The sequence below is a fragment of the Drosophila rhopaloa genome, unplaced genomic scaffold (assembly GCF_018152115.1).
Source record: "Drosophila rhopaloa isolate 14029-0021.01 unplaced genomic scaffold, ASM1815211v1 contig_115, whole genome shotgun sequence".
NCBI lineage: Eukaryota > Metazoa > Arthropoda > Insecta > Diptera > Drosophilidae > Drosophila > Drosophila rhopaloa.
The window spans coordinates 14121078-14136183 of record NW_025334990.1 but is presented as its reverse complement, the minus strand read 5'-3'; the positions used below and the strand labels follow the sequence as shown (position 1 = coordinate 14136183).

At 38.1% G+C, this 15106-nt stretch overlaps 5 protein-coding genes and 1 pseudogene across 5 annotated transcripts; 5 read left to right on the top strand and 1 right to left on the bottom strand.

Annotated features, from left to right (window-relative positions):
* Positions 1-469: 469 nt before the first annotated feature.
* Positions 470-3646, bottom strand: LOC108039794 (trichohyalin). The gene is made up of 2 exons (XM_017116879.2): positions 2748-3646; positions 470-2044 (listed from the first exon to the last, which is right to left on the bottom strand). The coding sequence occupies exons 1-2, from the start codon at positions 3538-3540 to the stop codon at positions 615-617; spliced, it is 2223 nt and encodes a 740-aa protein (XP_016972368.2). The 5' UTR covers positions 3541-3646; the 3' UTR covers positions 470-614.
* Positions 3647-4145: 499 nt separating this feature from the next.
* LOC108039767 (CLIP domain-containing serine protease 14D-like) lies at positions 4146-5306 on the top strand. The gene is made up of 3 exons (XM_017116852.1): positions 4146-4206; positions 4384-4612; positions 4844-5306. Exons 1-3 carry the CDS (start codon positions 4146-4148, stop codon positions 5304-5306), a joined length of 753 nt encoding a protein of 250 aa, XP_016972341.1.
* Positions 5307-6760: 1454 nt separating this feature from the next.
* On the top strand, positions 6761-7449 carry LOC108039766. The gene is made up of 3 exons (XM_017116851.1): positions 6761-6820; positions 6888-7205; positions 7270-7449. Exons 1-3 carry the CDS (start codon positions 6761-6763, stop codon positions 7447-7449), a joined length of 558 nt encoding a protein of 185 aa, XP_016972340.1.
* Positions 7450-8326: 877 nt separating this feature from the next.
* LOC108039764 lies at positions 8327-8987 on the top strand (annotated as a pseudogene).
* A 2922-nt stretch (positions 8988-11909) lies between these two features.
* LOC108039763 lies at positions 11910-12580 on the top strand. The gene is made up of 3 exons (XM_017116850.1): positions 11910-11969; positions 12029-12346; positions 12410-12580. The coding sequence occupies exons 1-3, from the start codon at positions 11910-11912 to the stop codon at positions 12578-12580; spliced, it is 549 nt and encodes a 182-aa protein (XP_016972339.1).
* Positions 12581-13933: 1353 nt separating this feature from the next.
* LOC108039762 lies at positions 13934-14605 on the top strand. Its single transcript, XM_017116849.1, has 3 exons — positions 13934-13993; positions 14044-14361; positions 14426-14605. The coding sequence occupies exons 1-3, from the start codon at positions 13934-13936 to the stop codon at positions 14603-14605; spliced, it is 558 nt and encodes a 185-aa protein (XP_016972338.1).
* Positions 14606-15106: the final 501 nt, after the last annotated feature.

Genomic DNA, 15106 nt, shown 5'->3' with positions numbered 1-15106 from the left:
GCCGTAATTATCCTGATGGGATTGGCCGGGCAGCTGGGAAGCGCACTTCGCAGCGGGTTTCCCAAGGTTCATCAGCCTGGTTAGCAGTTCAAATTAAGTTACTACGGTCGAAACGCCGGACATGTCTGCCCGGTAATAAGCTAAATGAAAACAAAAATGGATGTCACTCAGTGTCGCCAAATTGATGAAGATGAAGTAGGTGGAGAGGGTAAGAGTGGGAGAGGTGCTGGGGGAAAACGTAACCCAATAACTTTGGCCACGCATTAATTGGAATTTATGGAGCTGGCCACTCTCCGCCGGAGATTCTGTGCTAAACAAAGCGCGTAATGCGTGCCAAGTGTCACTGGAAAGGGTTACCAATCCCTCAGACAAATGGCAAAAGGAAAATGGAAATGGAAAACGGGCGAAAACAGGAGGAAGGAGGAATTGTGCGCCAAGTTTAAGTGCTTTTAAAAAACCATTAACGTCATTTCCTTTGCTGTCTGGCTCCATTCGATGGAGCCATTTCATTCGTTTTTTTTTTCTTTCTATATTTACTCCTTGCGAACGGACAACATCAATACAATAAGCTCTTGAAACGTAAATTTTGGTAAAATAATGTCCTGGTTTCTTGGTCACTTGGATTTCTTCTTGGTCACCGGCTGCAGGGATCCGGATCCCCAGGTTCCCTTTGGATTGGGCACGGGTGCTGGCCTATCGTTGCCAGTTGGTGGAGGTTTCATCAACGAACTGGCCCTCTTGGAACCTCGATTCATCCTGGGCCTAACTGGCGGCTGGGATTTGGGTAGAGGAAGTTCCTCTTGCGATGTCCTAGCCAGCTTGGATGTTCTGATTTGAGGATCAGCAGGTGGCGGAGGACCTCTCATGCTGATGATTGACTCCTTGACGGTTGGCATTAGCTTGGGTTCGTTCAGCGTATTTATAACCCTTTTAACAACCCCTTGAAAAAAGGGCGATTCCCTTTTCTTAACTTCCGGCATTGCTGGCAGCTTGATGGATTCCTGGCTGATCCGCCGGCGGTTGTCCAGCGGATCGTTGTGGATGACCTGCATGGGACCGGGACAAGCGGCCACCGTGGGAGGATCGATGTAGCAAACGTGTCGGGCGTAGTCGAAGGAATCCCTGCTATCCGTGGCCGGCATTCCGCGTCGATGGAAGCAATTGATGGGACAGGAGGCCACACAGGGCGTATACGGTTTCTCCACTTCCGCCAACTTCTTGATCTTCACCGAGTTGCAGTAGATCTGGTGGCGATCGGCCACCTGCTCCTCGCGGCACATCTCCCGCTGCTCGTACTTGCGGTAGGCCAACTCCGCCTTGGAGTAGTAGCCCGGCCAGCAGTAGTCCCTCAGCCGGCTCCGCTTCACCATCCTGCCCTCCGGACGCATGTCCAGCTGATTCTGCCGCTCGTAGCGATCCACGGCGGTGGCAATCGGATAGAGGGGTCGTCCCACTTTGCGGGACTCCTCCATGATTTGGACCGCCTGCTCGAAGAACTTCTTGTCGTCCTCGAGGTAGGGATCCTCGTTGCAGGCCGCCAGGTTCATCAGCTCGGCGCGCCGCTTCTCGAGGAACTCCTCCCGCTGGCCAAAGAGCACGTTGCGCAGCTCCTCCTTGACCTTGTCCCGCTTCCGCTTCTGGGAGGCATCGAAGTAGCGATTGGCCTCGGCGTTCTTGAGGCGACGCGCCACATGGAAGCGCTGCAGCTCCCGCTGGCGTCGCAGCCTCTCGGCATCCTGCTCCCGCTCCACCAGCTGGTATTTCCTGCGCTCCTGGGCCAGGACCTCCCGTTCGCACTGGCGTCGGTTCTCGTCCACCTGCGTCTCGAACTCGTAGCGGTCCTCCGCGTTCGCCTGCCGCTCCTCCAGCTTCCTTTGCTGCACCTGCTGCGCCCGGCTGACCACCAGAGCCTTCTCCTCCCGGTCCTGGATGCGCTTCTGCCGGATTTTCTTCACATGGCTGCCGTAGCGAGTGTCCAGGTTGCGACTGGCCACGATGTAGACGCAGTTGCGCCTGTCGTCGATGGCATCGCAAATCCGCTCGTCTGGCGAAGAAGAGGTAATTATGAGAGGTTAATGATATATACTGCGAATACCAAATACCCTCACTCTGCGATCCGATTTCAAAACAAATATACTTCTAAAATTCTATTGGCAAGGTAAATACAAAAATGGTACAAGGGTATTTATGTAAAAGAGCTTCATTATTGACTATATGAACTTCCTTGCTTAATAACTTTTGAAATAATTGTTTGTATATTAATAAATGTTGATTGAATAAAATATTAACGCACAAAAATATTGTATCCTCATCAAGTATGTTTTGTATTGGAATTTTAAAAACAATTCGACAATTTTTGTAATTTAATTATGAGAAAATTAAAAATATTTTTGACTATTGGACTGATTAAGTTCGACACTTATGCCTTAAATCCAAATGTCTTATTTTTTAACAAAAGGGGATATAGGATATAAACAAGCTATTTTTGTCATGAATTTAAGTTTAATTCTATAGCAAGAGAAATTAAAACTTTAGCACTTTAAAAACTTTCATTACATTTGCTTCGCTCAAAGTTGTAATAACGGCCTTTAATGGAAGGTTTTTGTGTGTTTCATAAATTATTCCAAATAAAAATTGTTATTTTTGACTATCTACGATCTTTGACCAAACCACCGATATTTAATAGCAGCATTAACGATTGCATTATTCAAAACAGAACCTTATTATTATTATCAGATAGTACTCACGCTCTGCAATCTCGGCCTTCTCCAGGATGGCATCCCGATGAGCCTTGCGGTAGAAGGCGATCTTGCGGGCCTTCTTCTCCTTGAGCGCCTTCTCCTCCTTGTCCTGGAGGCACTTGTACTGCGCCCGTTCCACCTGCACTTCGAAGATCCCCTGCTCCCGCTCGGCATCCCGGATCTTCTCCCGCGCCGCGATGTCCTCGCGCATGAGCTTGGCGTGCTCCGAGTTCCTGGCCTGCTGCCTGGCCACCTCCTCCTCCTCGGTGGCGTGTCCGAAGGGCACCAAGGCCGCCGGACATAGCTCCTCGTCGGCCCGCTCCTGGGCACGAGCCGCCCCGGCGATCTCCTCGTTCAGGGACTCATTGTACTGCCTTTGGTGGATCATCTCGCTCAGGAGGAGGGCCTGGTGCAGGGCTCGTGGTCCGGGCTTCAGTTGGTCCAGCAGGCGATTGGCCCGCAGGATGCGCTGCTTTCGCAATCGCTCGTCCACCAACTTTGTGTCCACCTCCTTGACCACAGTCATGGCTTCCTTGCTCTTGGCCCTGGCCGACTTCTTGATCTTGGGAACCGTGGGATCCGTGAAGAGGCTGCACAGCAGATCGTTGCCATCCTTGAGGTACTGCCGGTACCTGCGCTCCTCCTCGACAGCCTCCATTTGGGCGTGCTTCTCATCCTGGCGGGAACGTCCCTTGATTGCCGCAAATCGCTTGGCGGAAATCACGACGGGATGTCGCGTGAAGCGCTTCCTCACGAACAATCCGTCGTGACCGACTTCCTTGGGTTTGCACACATTCATTTCGACTTTGGTGACATGTAACTGCTCCCTCAACAATTCAGAAGTCGAGAATACGGGCTTGTTGGCGGTGTAATGAATAAACTCCTCCGTTCACTCGATCGGTTTGCTTTGGAAATTCGAATTAACTTATACTAATTTCTAAGACTACTGACGTAGTAGTTTTATCACTAAAATAAATACCTTATACAACTCTTGTGGTGTAAGTAAACCATTTCTTGCAATTAAGTCACTAGTTAAAAAACGTTACATTATAATTCTACTTTTACATTCCATTAAATATTATAATTCTATTAAAACTTTATTTAAATAAGAGAATTTTCGTTGATACGTTTTTGAAATAGGCAATCAACTATGCTCACTCAACTTTTGCTGATAACACCGCTGTCAGAAAGATCATACAATAATTAAATAGTCTTTTGATTATCTTGTTATTGTCACGAAATTGTTTTTTGTATGAACATATAGAAATTGATAGGTAGCTGGCAATTTACGTTTGAATTTAGTCCGACATTAAAAAAAGCTGAACCACTTTGAATCTAAGAGTCGGTTGTTTAGGTGCCTAGAACAGATCGAAGGCGAGAGCGATTAAGCATAGTCACAATAAAATGAAAGTGATCGTTGCTGTTTTTCTATTCATTCTGATTGTCTATCAGGCCATTGGCCAGGGTACGTGTCTACTTCCTAGATATCTAAAATTATTGTATTAAAATGTTTGGTTTGAAGTTAAGCAGTTCAAAAATTTGAAGATCCTGAAATGCATCTACCTAAAATCAACGTAAAAATAAATCTAACTATTTTTAATATTCCTAATTATTGAATATCTTGAATACGATACAAATTGAGGTTCAAATGAGCTCCCTCGTCGTGGTATTTGTGGGGATGATGTCACAAGGCAACGCATCCTGACGGGCAATGATCAGTTGGTTGCCATTGAGTTTCCCTGGTTGGCATTGTTGCAGCTCCGTCCCTTAAATGGAGGTGATCTGGTACCTGTGTGTTCGGGATCGCTGATCAATCAACGATACGTTTTAACAGCAGCCCATTGTGTGATGCGGTCTGAGATCGGAACACGGTAAGAAATTGCTCTTTTCAATTTCTCAAGCAGAATTTCCAGTTAGGCAACGTTTTTGAGATTTTAATAACCATGTTAATTATAGTGTTTAATGCCGTAAATGCTCATTAATATATTCTTATTTTTTAGTTTATCTGTGAGATTGGGCGAGAATAACACTCGTGCGAAAACAGAATTTGTAACATTTGACATCGAAGAGATACATGTTCACGAAAAATTTAACTTATACAGATATAGATACTCTGACAATATTGCCCTAATCCGTTTGAAGAGTGATGTTATCTATTCGGAGAATATTAAGCCTATTTGTCTGCCCTCGAATGGGGGCCAAACAAGACTGCATAACACCTATTTTTTAACCACGGCAGGATGGGGACTCACTCTAAATAACAGCCGTGGTACCACCAAGCAGAAAGCGCTGGCCTCCTTTTGGGATGTCGACCGGTGTCCTTCAATATACTTAAAGATAAACTTCGTCGTGCATCCACTTGCAATTTGCGCCCAAGGTCATAACATGAGTGCCGGCTGTATCGTGGATGGCGGAGGACCTCTGATGGCATTCCATCACGGTGTTTGGGTTCTGCATGGAATTATGTCCTATGGTGTGCGTGTGTGCGTTACGATGAATTGGCCTGATGTCTTCACGAACGTTGGTGAATATGACCAGTGGATAATGGAAAAAATGAGACCGTAGTAGGAAATCAAAAACGTTTTTATGTAACCTAATATGTTTACAACAAATAAATCAAATAATCATCGAAATATCTGCCGACTTAACGGAGAATCTCTTTTCTTTGTTGTTAGCTTCTTTATATTAAATACTGATCCTAACGACTTTTCCTTGATGGAATATTTAAGTACTGAAGATAAGTTGGAAATTGGTTTTAGCGTGCATCATGTAAAATAAAAGAATTCATCTACTTATGTCGGCCTGAGGCTTAAAACACCTGATTTTACATTTAAATTATTTAAATTTCATAACAAGAAATTAAGCAAACTTCGGAAAGCCTAAGTTTATATACCCTTGCAGTTATTACAAATTGACCACATTTCGATTTCTATGCCTATATTACTAAAACAATGAAGCTACCTCGATTTTGCGGTGCATTTTGCAATGGTTTCTATGGCAGCTATATGATATTGTTGTCCGATTTTAATTTAATTAAAACCGTAATTCGAAAATATTTAAATAGTTAAAAACAACAAAGTTATAATTTTATTGAATTATTTTTTCCGATTGTTCCTATGGGAGCTATATGATATAGTTGCCCGATTCGGTTCGTTCAGACTTATATACTACCTGCAATAGAAAGACAACTTTTGGGAAAGTTTCAAGCAGATAGCTTTAAAACTGAGGGACTAGTTTGGGTAGAAACGGACAAACGGACATGGCTAGATCGACTCTCCTGGTGATGCTGATCAAGAATATATATACCTTATAGGGTCGGAAATGTTTCCTTCACTGCGATGCAAACTTTTGACTGAAATTATAATACCCTCTACAAGGGTATAAAAATTAACGAATTTCCCAATAAAACGCATACGAATTTACTTATAAATATTTTGTTGTTTGCCACTTATTCCTTTCATTGCATTTTGTCGATTAATTCTAATCAATATTTTCGCGAATGTTCGGACATTGCCCACTTAATAAATCATTAGGTTAATATCATGGTAAACCCTGACTATAGTTAATAGGAATTATTTCCTGTGGTGTTCGTGTATGCGTTACGATGAATTGGCCGAATTCACCACGAACGTTGGTGAATATGACCAATGAATAACGGAAAATATGAGGCCGTAGTTGGAAATCAAATACGTTTTTATGTAACCTAATATGTTTACAATAAATCAAATTATCATCGAAATAGCTGCTGACCCAACTTTATAAGCGGAGAATTCACTTTGATTTGCATCTAGCGATTTTATATTAAATACTGATCTAAACGACATTTCCTTGATGGAATATTTAAGTACTGAAGACATGTTGGAAATTGGTTGTTATATAAAAATAATTATTTAAAAATATTTAGCTAATAACACTGTTATGCTACAATTATCATAATAATCGCTTGTTATATAACTTAATGAAGCAAAAAGTCCACAAAACTTAGCTGCGTATCGGCAGTATTTCACTGGTGCCCGGCCATGGATCGTGGGATAATAATTTTTGGAGTCTCGATTTTATTTGCTTTTCTAGTCTGTAGTGTAAGGCAAATAAATAATTAAAATTAGTTACAAAAAATAATTATAAATAATTTCTACATATTTTCAGGAGGCACCCTTTGTGAAAATGACAAATGCAGATTGTAAGTCGTATAACAAATCTTGGGTTGCCATTCATTATTGCCGGCTAAAAGCCTATTCGCGGAACAAGACCAGTTTGAATATAAATGCAACATTTTGGGAGCCAGCCAACAATATATCCCTAAAAATGAAGATGATGAAGAAGGCCAGTGGCTATAAGCCATTTCTTTTTGATTACACAATCGACGCCTGCGAATTTATGCGAAAGCGAAACCAACCCTTTGCCAAAATCCTTTGGAATTTGATCAAGGATGTATCCACCGTTAACCACACCTGCCCTTATATGGTAAGATCGCCAATTAAAGAACCGAATACATTTTTCTTCTTTAAAAACATTTATGATTTTGCAGGGCTTGCAGATGCTAAGCGATTTTCATCATATAGAATTTCCATTTCCATTACCAACTGGAGACTACTTACTTTTGTTAGATTGGATATTCGATGCTAAACCACAATTCGCTACAAATGTTTATTTCACATTTGTAGAGGATCTATTCACGAAAAGAACAAATCACAGATGGAAGAACTAACACATTCCTCAATAAAAATTAATTTTTTTGTTTGTTTATACCAAAAGTAACAAAAGTTAACAATAAATAAGTGGTGAAGAGCCCCGACTATAAAATAGACTCTACTTAATCAATATAACACAAATGAAAGTAAATGCTATATATTACCTTTCGGGTGGTGAATTTGTACCGAATTTACTTGTAATTTCCAGTTTTCGAAAGAAATAAACCAATTGGATTGACAATAACACAAGCATTTTACAAATAATATATTTACTTATAAATATTTTGTTATTTGTTATTTATTCCTTTCATTCCGTTTTGTCAACTTTGTATTATTTTGTAGACTAGCTAAATCGATTAATGCTAATCAAAATTTTCGCGAATGTTCGGACATTGCGCACTTAATAAATCATTAGGTTAATATCATGGTAAGTCCTGACTATAGTTAAAAGAAATTCTCCATGCAATTATGTCCTGTGGTGCTCGTGTATGGAACTTAATTTGTTTACAATAAGTAAACAAAAAATACAAAAATAATAGAATTATATTTTTAAAAATTTTGTTGACGTACAAGGACACACAATTACAATTTAATTAACCTTGCCCGACAATGTTTTCCTCGTTCATAATTATCTACACTAAATTAATTCAATTGATTTTGGAAGATTTTTTTGAAGAACTTTCTACTCAAAACAAGTAGAGAAAAAACATGCTTGAATAAACAAAAAAAAAACTCGATCTGTTATTAATAAAAATTAACTCTTTAAAAATATTTATAAATATTTAACATTGTCATGCTACAATTATCATAATAATCGATTGTTGTATAACCTTATGAAACAATAAGTCCACTAAAATTAGCTGAGTATCGGCAGTATTTCACTGGTGCCCGGCCATGGATCGTGGGATTATAATTTTTGGAGTCTCGATTTTATTTGCTTTTCTAGTCTGTAGTGTAAGGCAGATAAATTACATGATCAATATTAGTTACAATAATAATTATAAATAATTTCTACATATTTTCAGGAGGCATATTTTGTGAAAATGACAAATGCAGTCTGTAAGTCTCTTAATGAATCGTGGGTCGTTATTCATTATTGTCGTCTGAAGGCCTATTCCCGTAACAAGACTAGCTTGAATATAAATGCAACCTTTCTGGAACCAACTAACAACATTTCCTAAGAATTAGGGTTATGAAAAAGGCCAATGGCTATAAGCCATTTCTGTTTGATGTCACAATAAATGCCTGCGATTTTATGAGGAAAAACAATAACCCTGTCGCCAAGATCATTTACAATATGGTTAAGGATGTATCCACGGTGAATCATACCTGTCCTTGTGTGGTGAGATCGTTTTTTGAAAAATGTAAAACTTTAACTAATCGTTTTAATTTGTAGGGCTTACAGGTGTTAAGTGATTTTCATGTTGTCACGATTCCCGTTCCAGCTCCAACTGGAGACTACCTACTTTTATTGGATTGGATATTCTTTGCTAAGACGCAGTTCGTTACAAATGTTTATTTTACATATGTAGAAGATTTATTAGAATCTTACTGACCAGTAAACTAATTTAAATCATATTATTGGAGTATTAGATCATTAAACCTTTTATTTCGAAACACATGTTAGATATTACTGAGTTTGACACTGATTGATTTGTTCAAAAAGGCGTAATTTGAATGCTTAATATTTCAATAAATAATGCTGAAAAGTTGAAGAGAAATAAAATGTCAAATGTTCGGACATTGCGCACTTAATAACTCATTAGGTTAATATCATGGTAAGTCCTGGCTTAATTAAAAGAAATTCTGCATAGAATTAGAAAAGACGTGAGACGTTGTCTTCCGCGATATTTAAGTTCTGAAGATAAGTTAGAAATTGGTTTTTATTGTACAACAGGTAAAATAAATCTGTAGCCGAATTGCTCCACTTATGTCGGCCAGGTTAAAAAACCTGGTTTGAACTTTAAAATATTTTTAGGGAAGTTACTGTTATGGGTTGTAACCCATTCAATATTTTCTTATTCTCCAAAAAGATTTTTGTATTCTTCGCCGTCCTGATTTTTTGGAGAACTTTCCTCTCAAAGCAAACAAAGAAAAAAAAATGCTTGAATATAAAAAAAAAACAAGAAAGGAAAGCTAACTTCGGGCGGAGCCGAAGTTGATATACCCTTGCAGAATACTCTGTAAATTATATTCTCCAAAATTATTCATATGATGCATTCTTAATACTCATAAAAAATCCCAACTTCCTAACTTAACAAACACCAAAGTTATTCCGATCAATCAGTTATATGGCGGCTATAGGATATAGTCGGCTGATCCTTATGAAATTTGGTAGGTCGGTTTTATTGGCCAAATATAAAACCCATAGAAAATCCCAACTTCCTAACTTAACAAACACCAAAGTTATGGCATTTCCGATCAATCAGTTATATGGCAGCTATAGGATATAGTCGGCCGATCCTTATGAAATTTGGTAGGTCGGATTTATTGGCCAAATGTAAAACCCATAGAAAATGCCAACTTCCTAACTTTACAAACACCAAAGTTATGGCATTTCCGATCAATCAGTTATATGGCAGCTATAGGATATAGTCGGCCGATCCTTATGAAATTTGATATGTCGGATTGATTAGGCAAAAATAAAACCCATAGAAAATCCCAACTTCCTAACTTAACAAACACCTAAGTTATGGCATTTCCGATCAATCAGTTATATGGCAGCTATAAGATATAGTCGGCCGATCCTTATGAAATTTGGTACGTCGGATTGATTGGCCAAATTTAAAACCCATAGAAAGTCCCAACTTCCTAACCTAACAAACAGCAGAGTTATGGCATTTCCGATCAATCAGTTATATGGCAGCTATAGGATATAGTCGGCCGATCCCGGCCGTTCCGACTTATATACTGCGTGCAAAGGAAAGAAGGGTGTGTGCAAAGTTTCAATTCGATATCTTTAAAACTGAGAGACTAGTTCGCGTAGAAACAGACAGACGGACAGACAGACGGACAGACGGACAGACGGACATGGCTATATCAACTCAGGAGGTGATCCTGATCAAGAATATATATACTTTATAGGGTCGGAGATGTCTCCTTCACTGCGTTGCACACTTTTGACCAAAATTATAATACCCTCTGCAAGGGTATAACAACAAAGTTTTACTTCTGAAAATTTTTTTTTCCGATTGTTCCAATGATATGATATAGTCTGATCCGGCTCGTTCCGACTTATATACTTCCTGCAATAGAAAGACAACTTTTGGGAAAGTTTCAAGAAGATAGCTTTAAAACTAGTTTGCATGGTAACGGAAAGACAAACATGGCAAGATCGACTATCCTGGTGATACTGATCAAGATTATATATACTATATAGGAGCGGAAATGTCTCCTTCACTGCGTTGCAAACCTTTTTATACCCTTGCAGAGGGTATTATAATTTTGGTCAAAAGTGTGCAACGCAGTGAAGGAGACGTCTCCGACCCTATAAAGTATATATATTCTTGATCAGGATCACCTCCTGAGTTGATATAGCCATGTCCGTCTGTCCGTCTGTCCGTCTGTCCGTCTGTCCGTCTGTCCGTCTGTCCGTCTGTCTGTCCGTCTGTCCGTCTGTCTGTTTCTACGCAAACTAGTCTCTCAGTTTTAAAGCTATCGAATTGAAGCTTTGCACACACCCTTCTTTCCTTTGCACGCAGTATATAAGTCGGAACGGCCGGGATCGGCCGACTATATCCTATAGCTGCCATATAACTGATTGATCGGAAATGCCATAACTTTCGAGTTTGTAAAGTTAGGAAGTTGAGATTTTCTATGGGTTTTATATTTGGCCAATCAATCCGACTCACCAAATTTCATAAGGATCGGCCGACTATATCCTATAGCTGCCATATAACTGATTGATCGGAAATGCCATAACTTTCGTGTTTGTAAAGTTAGGAAGTTGGGATTTTCTATGGGTTTTATATTTGGCCAATCAATCCGACCTACCAAATTTCATAAGGATCGGCCGACTATATCCTATAGCTGCCATATAACTGATTGATCGGAAATGCCATAACTTTCGTGTTTGTAAAGTTAGGAAGTTGGGATTTTTTATGAGTATTAAGAATGCATTATATGAATAATTTTGGAGAATATAATTTACAGAGTATTCTGCAAGGGTATATCAACTTCGGCTCCGACCGAAGTTAGCTTTCCTTTCTTGTTTTATTACCCTCTGCAAGGGTATTGATACGGCTCCGCCCGAAGTTAGCTTTCTTGTGTTTCTAAGAACTTTACTCACAAAGCAAACAAAGGAAAAACATGATTGGATATATTAAAGTTAAGTATATAAAAATAATTATTTGGGGATTTTAAGCTAATAACACTGTTTTGCTACAATTATTATAATAATCGCTTGTTATATAAATTAATGAAGCAATAAGTCCACAAAACTTAGCTGCGTTTCGGCAGTATTTCACTGGTGCCCGCCATGGATCGTATAATTATAATTTTTGGAGTCTCGATTTTAGTTGCTTTCCTTGTTTGTAGTGTAAGGCAGAAAAATAACTAAATCAAAATTGATTCTACTACAGTTATACATATTTTTAGGAGGCATATTTTGTGAAAATGACAAATGCAGTTTGTAAGTCGTATAACAAATCGTGGGTTGCCATTCATTATTGCCGGCTAAAAGCCTATTCGCGGAACAAGACTAGTTTGAATATAAATGCAACATTTTTGGAGCCAGCCAACAATATAGCCCTAAAAATGAAGGTGATGAAGAAGGCCAGTGGCTATAAGCCATTTCTTTTTGATTACACCATTGACGCCTGCGAATTTATGCGAAGGCGAAACCATCCCTTTGCCAAACTCGTTTGGAATGCGATCAAGGATGTATCCACCATTAACCACACCTGCCCTTATGTGGTAAGATCGCCAATTGAACAACCAAATACATTTTTCCTCTTTAAAAAATGTATGATTTTGCAGGGCTTGCAGATGTTAAGCGATTTTCATCATATAGAAATCCCAATTCCATTACCAACTGGAGACTACTTACTTTTGTTAGATTGGATGTTCGATGCTAAACCACAATTTGCTACAAATGTTTATATCACATTTGTAGAGGATCTATTAACGAAAAGAACAAATCACAGATAAACGAAATAACACATTCATGAATAAAAATTAACGAATATCCCCATAAACCTTATACGAATAGGTTAATTTATATTTCTGTTTAGTTACACCAAAAGTAACTAAAGTTTGTTAAAAAAAATCCGAAGCAATATCGTTCTGAAGAAAAAGATAAGCAATAAATAAGTAGTATAGTGCTCCGACTATACAATACACTCTACTCAATCAATATCACACAAATAAACGTGAATGGTAGAATATATTACCTTTCGAATGGTGAATTTTTACTGAATATACTTGTAATTTTCAAATATATTTACTTATAAATATTTTCGAAATTTCCGCGAATGTTCGGACATTGCGCACTTAATAAATCATTAGGTTAATATCATAGTAAATCCTGACTATAGTGTTCGTGTATACGTTACGAAGATTTGGCCTGATGTATTCACGAACGTTGGTAAATATGATCAATGGATAAAGGAAAAAATAAGGCCTTAGTATTAAATCAAATCGGTTTTTATGTAACTTAATATGTTTAAAATAAATAAAACAATTTATCATCGAAATATCTGCAAACCTAACTCACTTTGCTTTGCTATTGCGATTTTATATTAAATACTGATCTCAACGACATTTCAATGATGGTCTTATTTAAGTACTAAAGATGAGTTGGAAATATCGCCATATTGATCTACTTATGTCGGCTTGAGAGTTTAAACATCTGGTTGGAACTTTAAATTATTTAAATTTCAAACATACAAATTTTAATCATTTTATCAAAAACAATAGAATTATATTTTTAAAAAAATTGTTGACGAACAAGGACTGACAAATACAATTTATTTAACCTTGACCGACGATATTTATATATCTATAATAAATCATTCCGATTGATTTTTGAAGCCATATCATTTTTAGGAAAGTTACCATATATTGGTTGTAACCCATCCAATGTTTTTATACTGCCCTTTTGTGCAACATTTCTTGTAATAGGTAACTGAGTGACGAGTATCCCACCGTCGAGAAACTCGACTATAGCATTGTCTATAAATTTATAAGCCAAATCAACAGCCATATTCTACGATCTTTTTTATTCCCAAAATTGTTTATTTTGTTCTTCGCCCTGACTTTTTTAAGAACTTTCCACACAAAGCAAACAAAGGAAAAACATAATTGGATATACAAAAAAAATCTATCAATTAAAGTTAAGTATATTAATATAATTATTTGGGGATTTATAGCTAATAACACTGTTATGCTACAATTATCATAATATTCGGATGTGATTATTGCTCCATTAAGTTATATAAAAAGCGATTGTTGTGATCCACAAAACTTAGCTGCGAATCGGCAGTATTTCACTGGTGCCCGGCCATGGATAGTAGAATTATAATTACTGGAGTTTCGATTTTAATTGCTTTCCTCGTTTGTAGTGTAAGGCACCAAAATAACAAAATCAAAATTACAGCTCTAAATATTTTTAGGAGGCATATTTTGTGAAAATGACAAATGCAGATTGTAAGTCGTATAACAAATCATGGGTTTCCATTCATTATTGCCGGCTAAAAGCCTATTCGCGTAACAAGACTAGTTTGAATATAAATGCAACATTTTTGGAGCCAGCCAACAATATATCCCTAAAAATGAAGATGATGAAGAAGGCCAGTGGCTATAAGCCATTTCTTTTTGATTACACCATCGACGCCTGCGAGTTTATGCGAAGGCGAAACCAACCCTTTGCCAAAATCCTTTGGAATTTGATCAAGGATGTATCCACCGTTAACCACACCTGCCCTTATGTGGTAAGATCGCAAATTGAACAACCAAATACATTTTTCTTCTTAAAAAACATTTATGATTTTGCAGGGCTTGCAGATGGTAAGCGATTTCCATCATATAGAAGTTCCAATTCCATTACCGACTGGAGACTACTTACTTTTGTTAGATTGGATATTCGATGCTAAACCACAATTCGCTACAAATGTTTATTTCACATTTGTAGAGGATCTAATCACGAAAAGCACAAATCACAGATGGAAGAACTAACACATTCCTTAATAAAATTAACGAATTTTTTTTGTTGTGTGTTTACACAAAAAGTAACTAAAATTTGGAATATCGCTTTGAAGAAAAAGATAAACAATAAATTAGTGGTGAAGTGCCACGACTATAAATGCACTCTACTCGATCAATATCACACAAACGAATGTGAATGGTAGAATATATTACCTTTCAGATGGTGAATTATCACTCAATATACTTGTAATTTTCACTTTTCGAAGGGAATAATAGTAAGAGACCATTGACAGTAACACATGCACTTACTAATAAATATTTTGGTATTTGCCAATTATTCCTTTTATTCCATATTGTCAACTTTGTATTATTTTGTAGACTAGCTAAATTGATTAATGATAATCAAAATTTCCGCGAATGTTCGGACATTGCGCACTTAATAACTCATTAGGTTAATATCATGGTAAGTCCTGGCTTAATTAAAAGAAATTCTGCATAGAATTACGTCCTTTGGTAGACGTGAGACGTTGT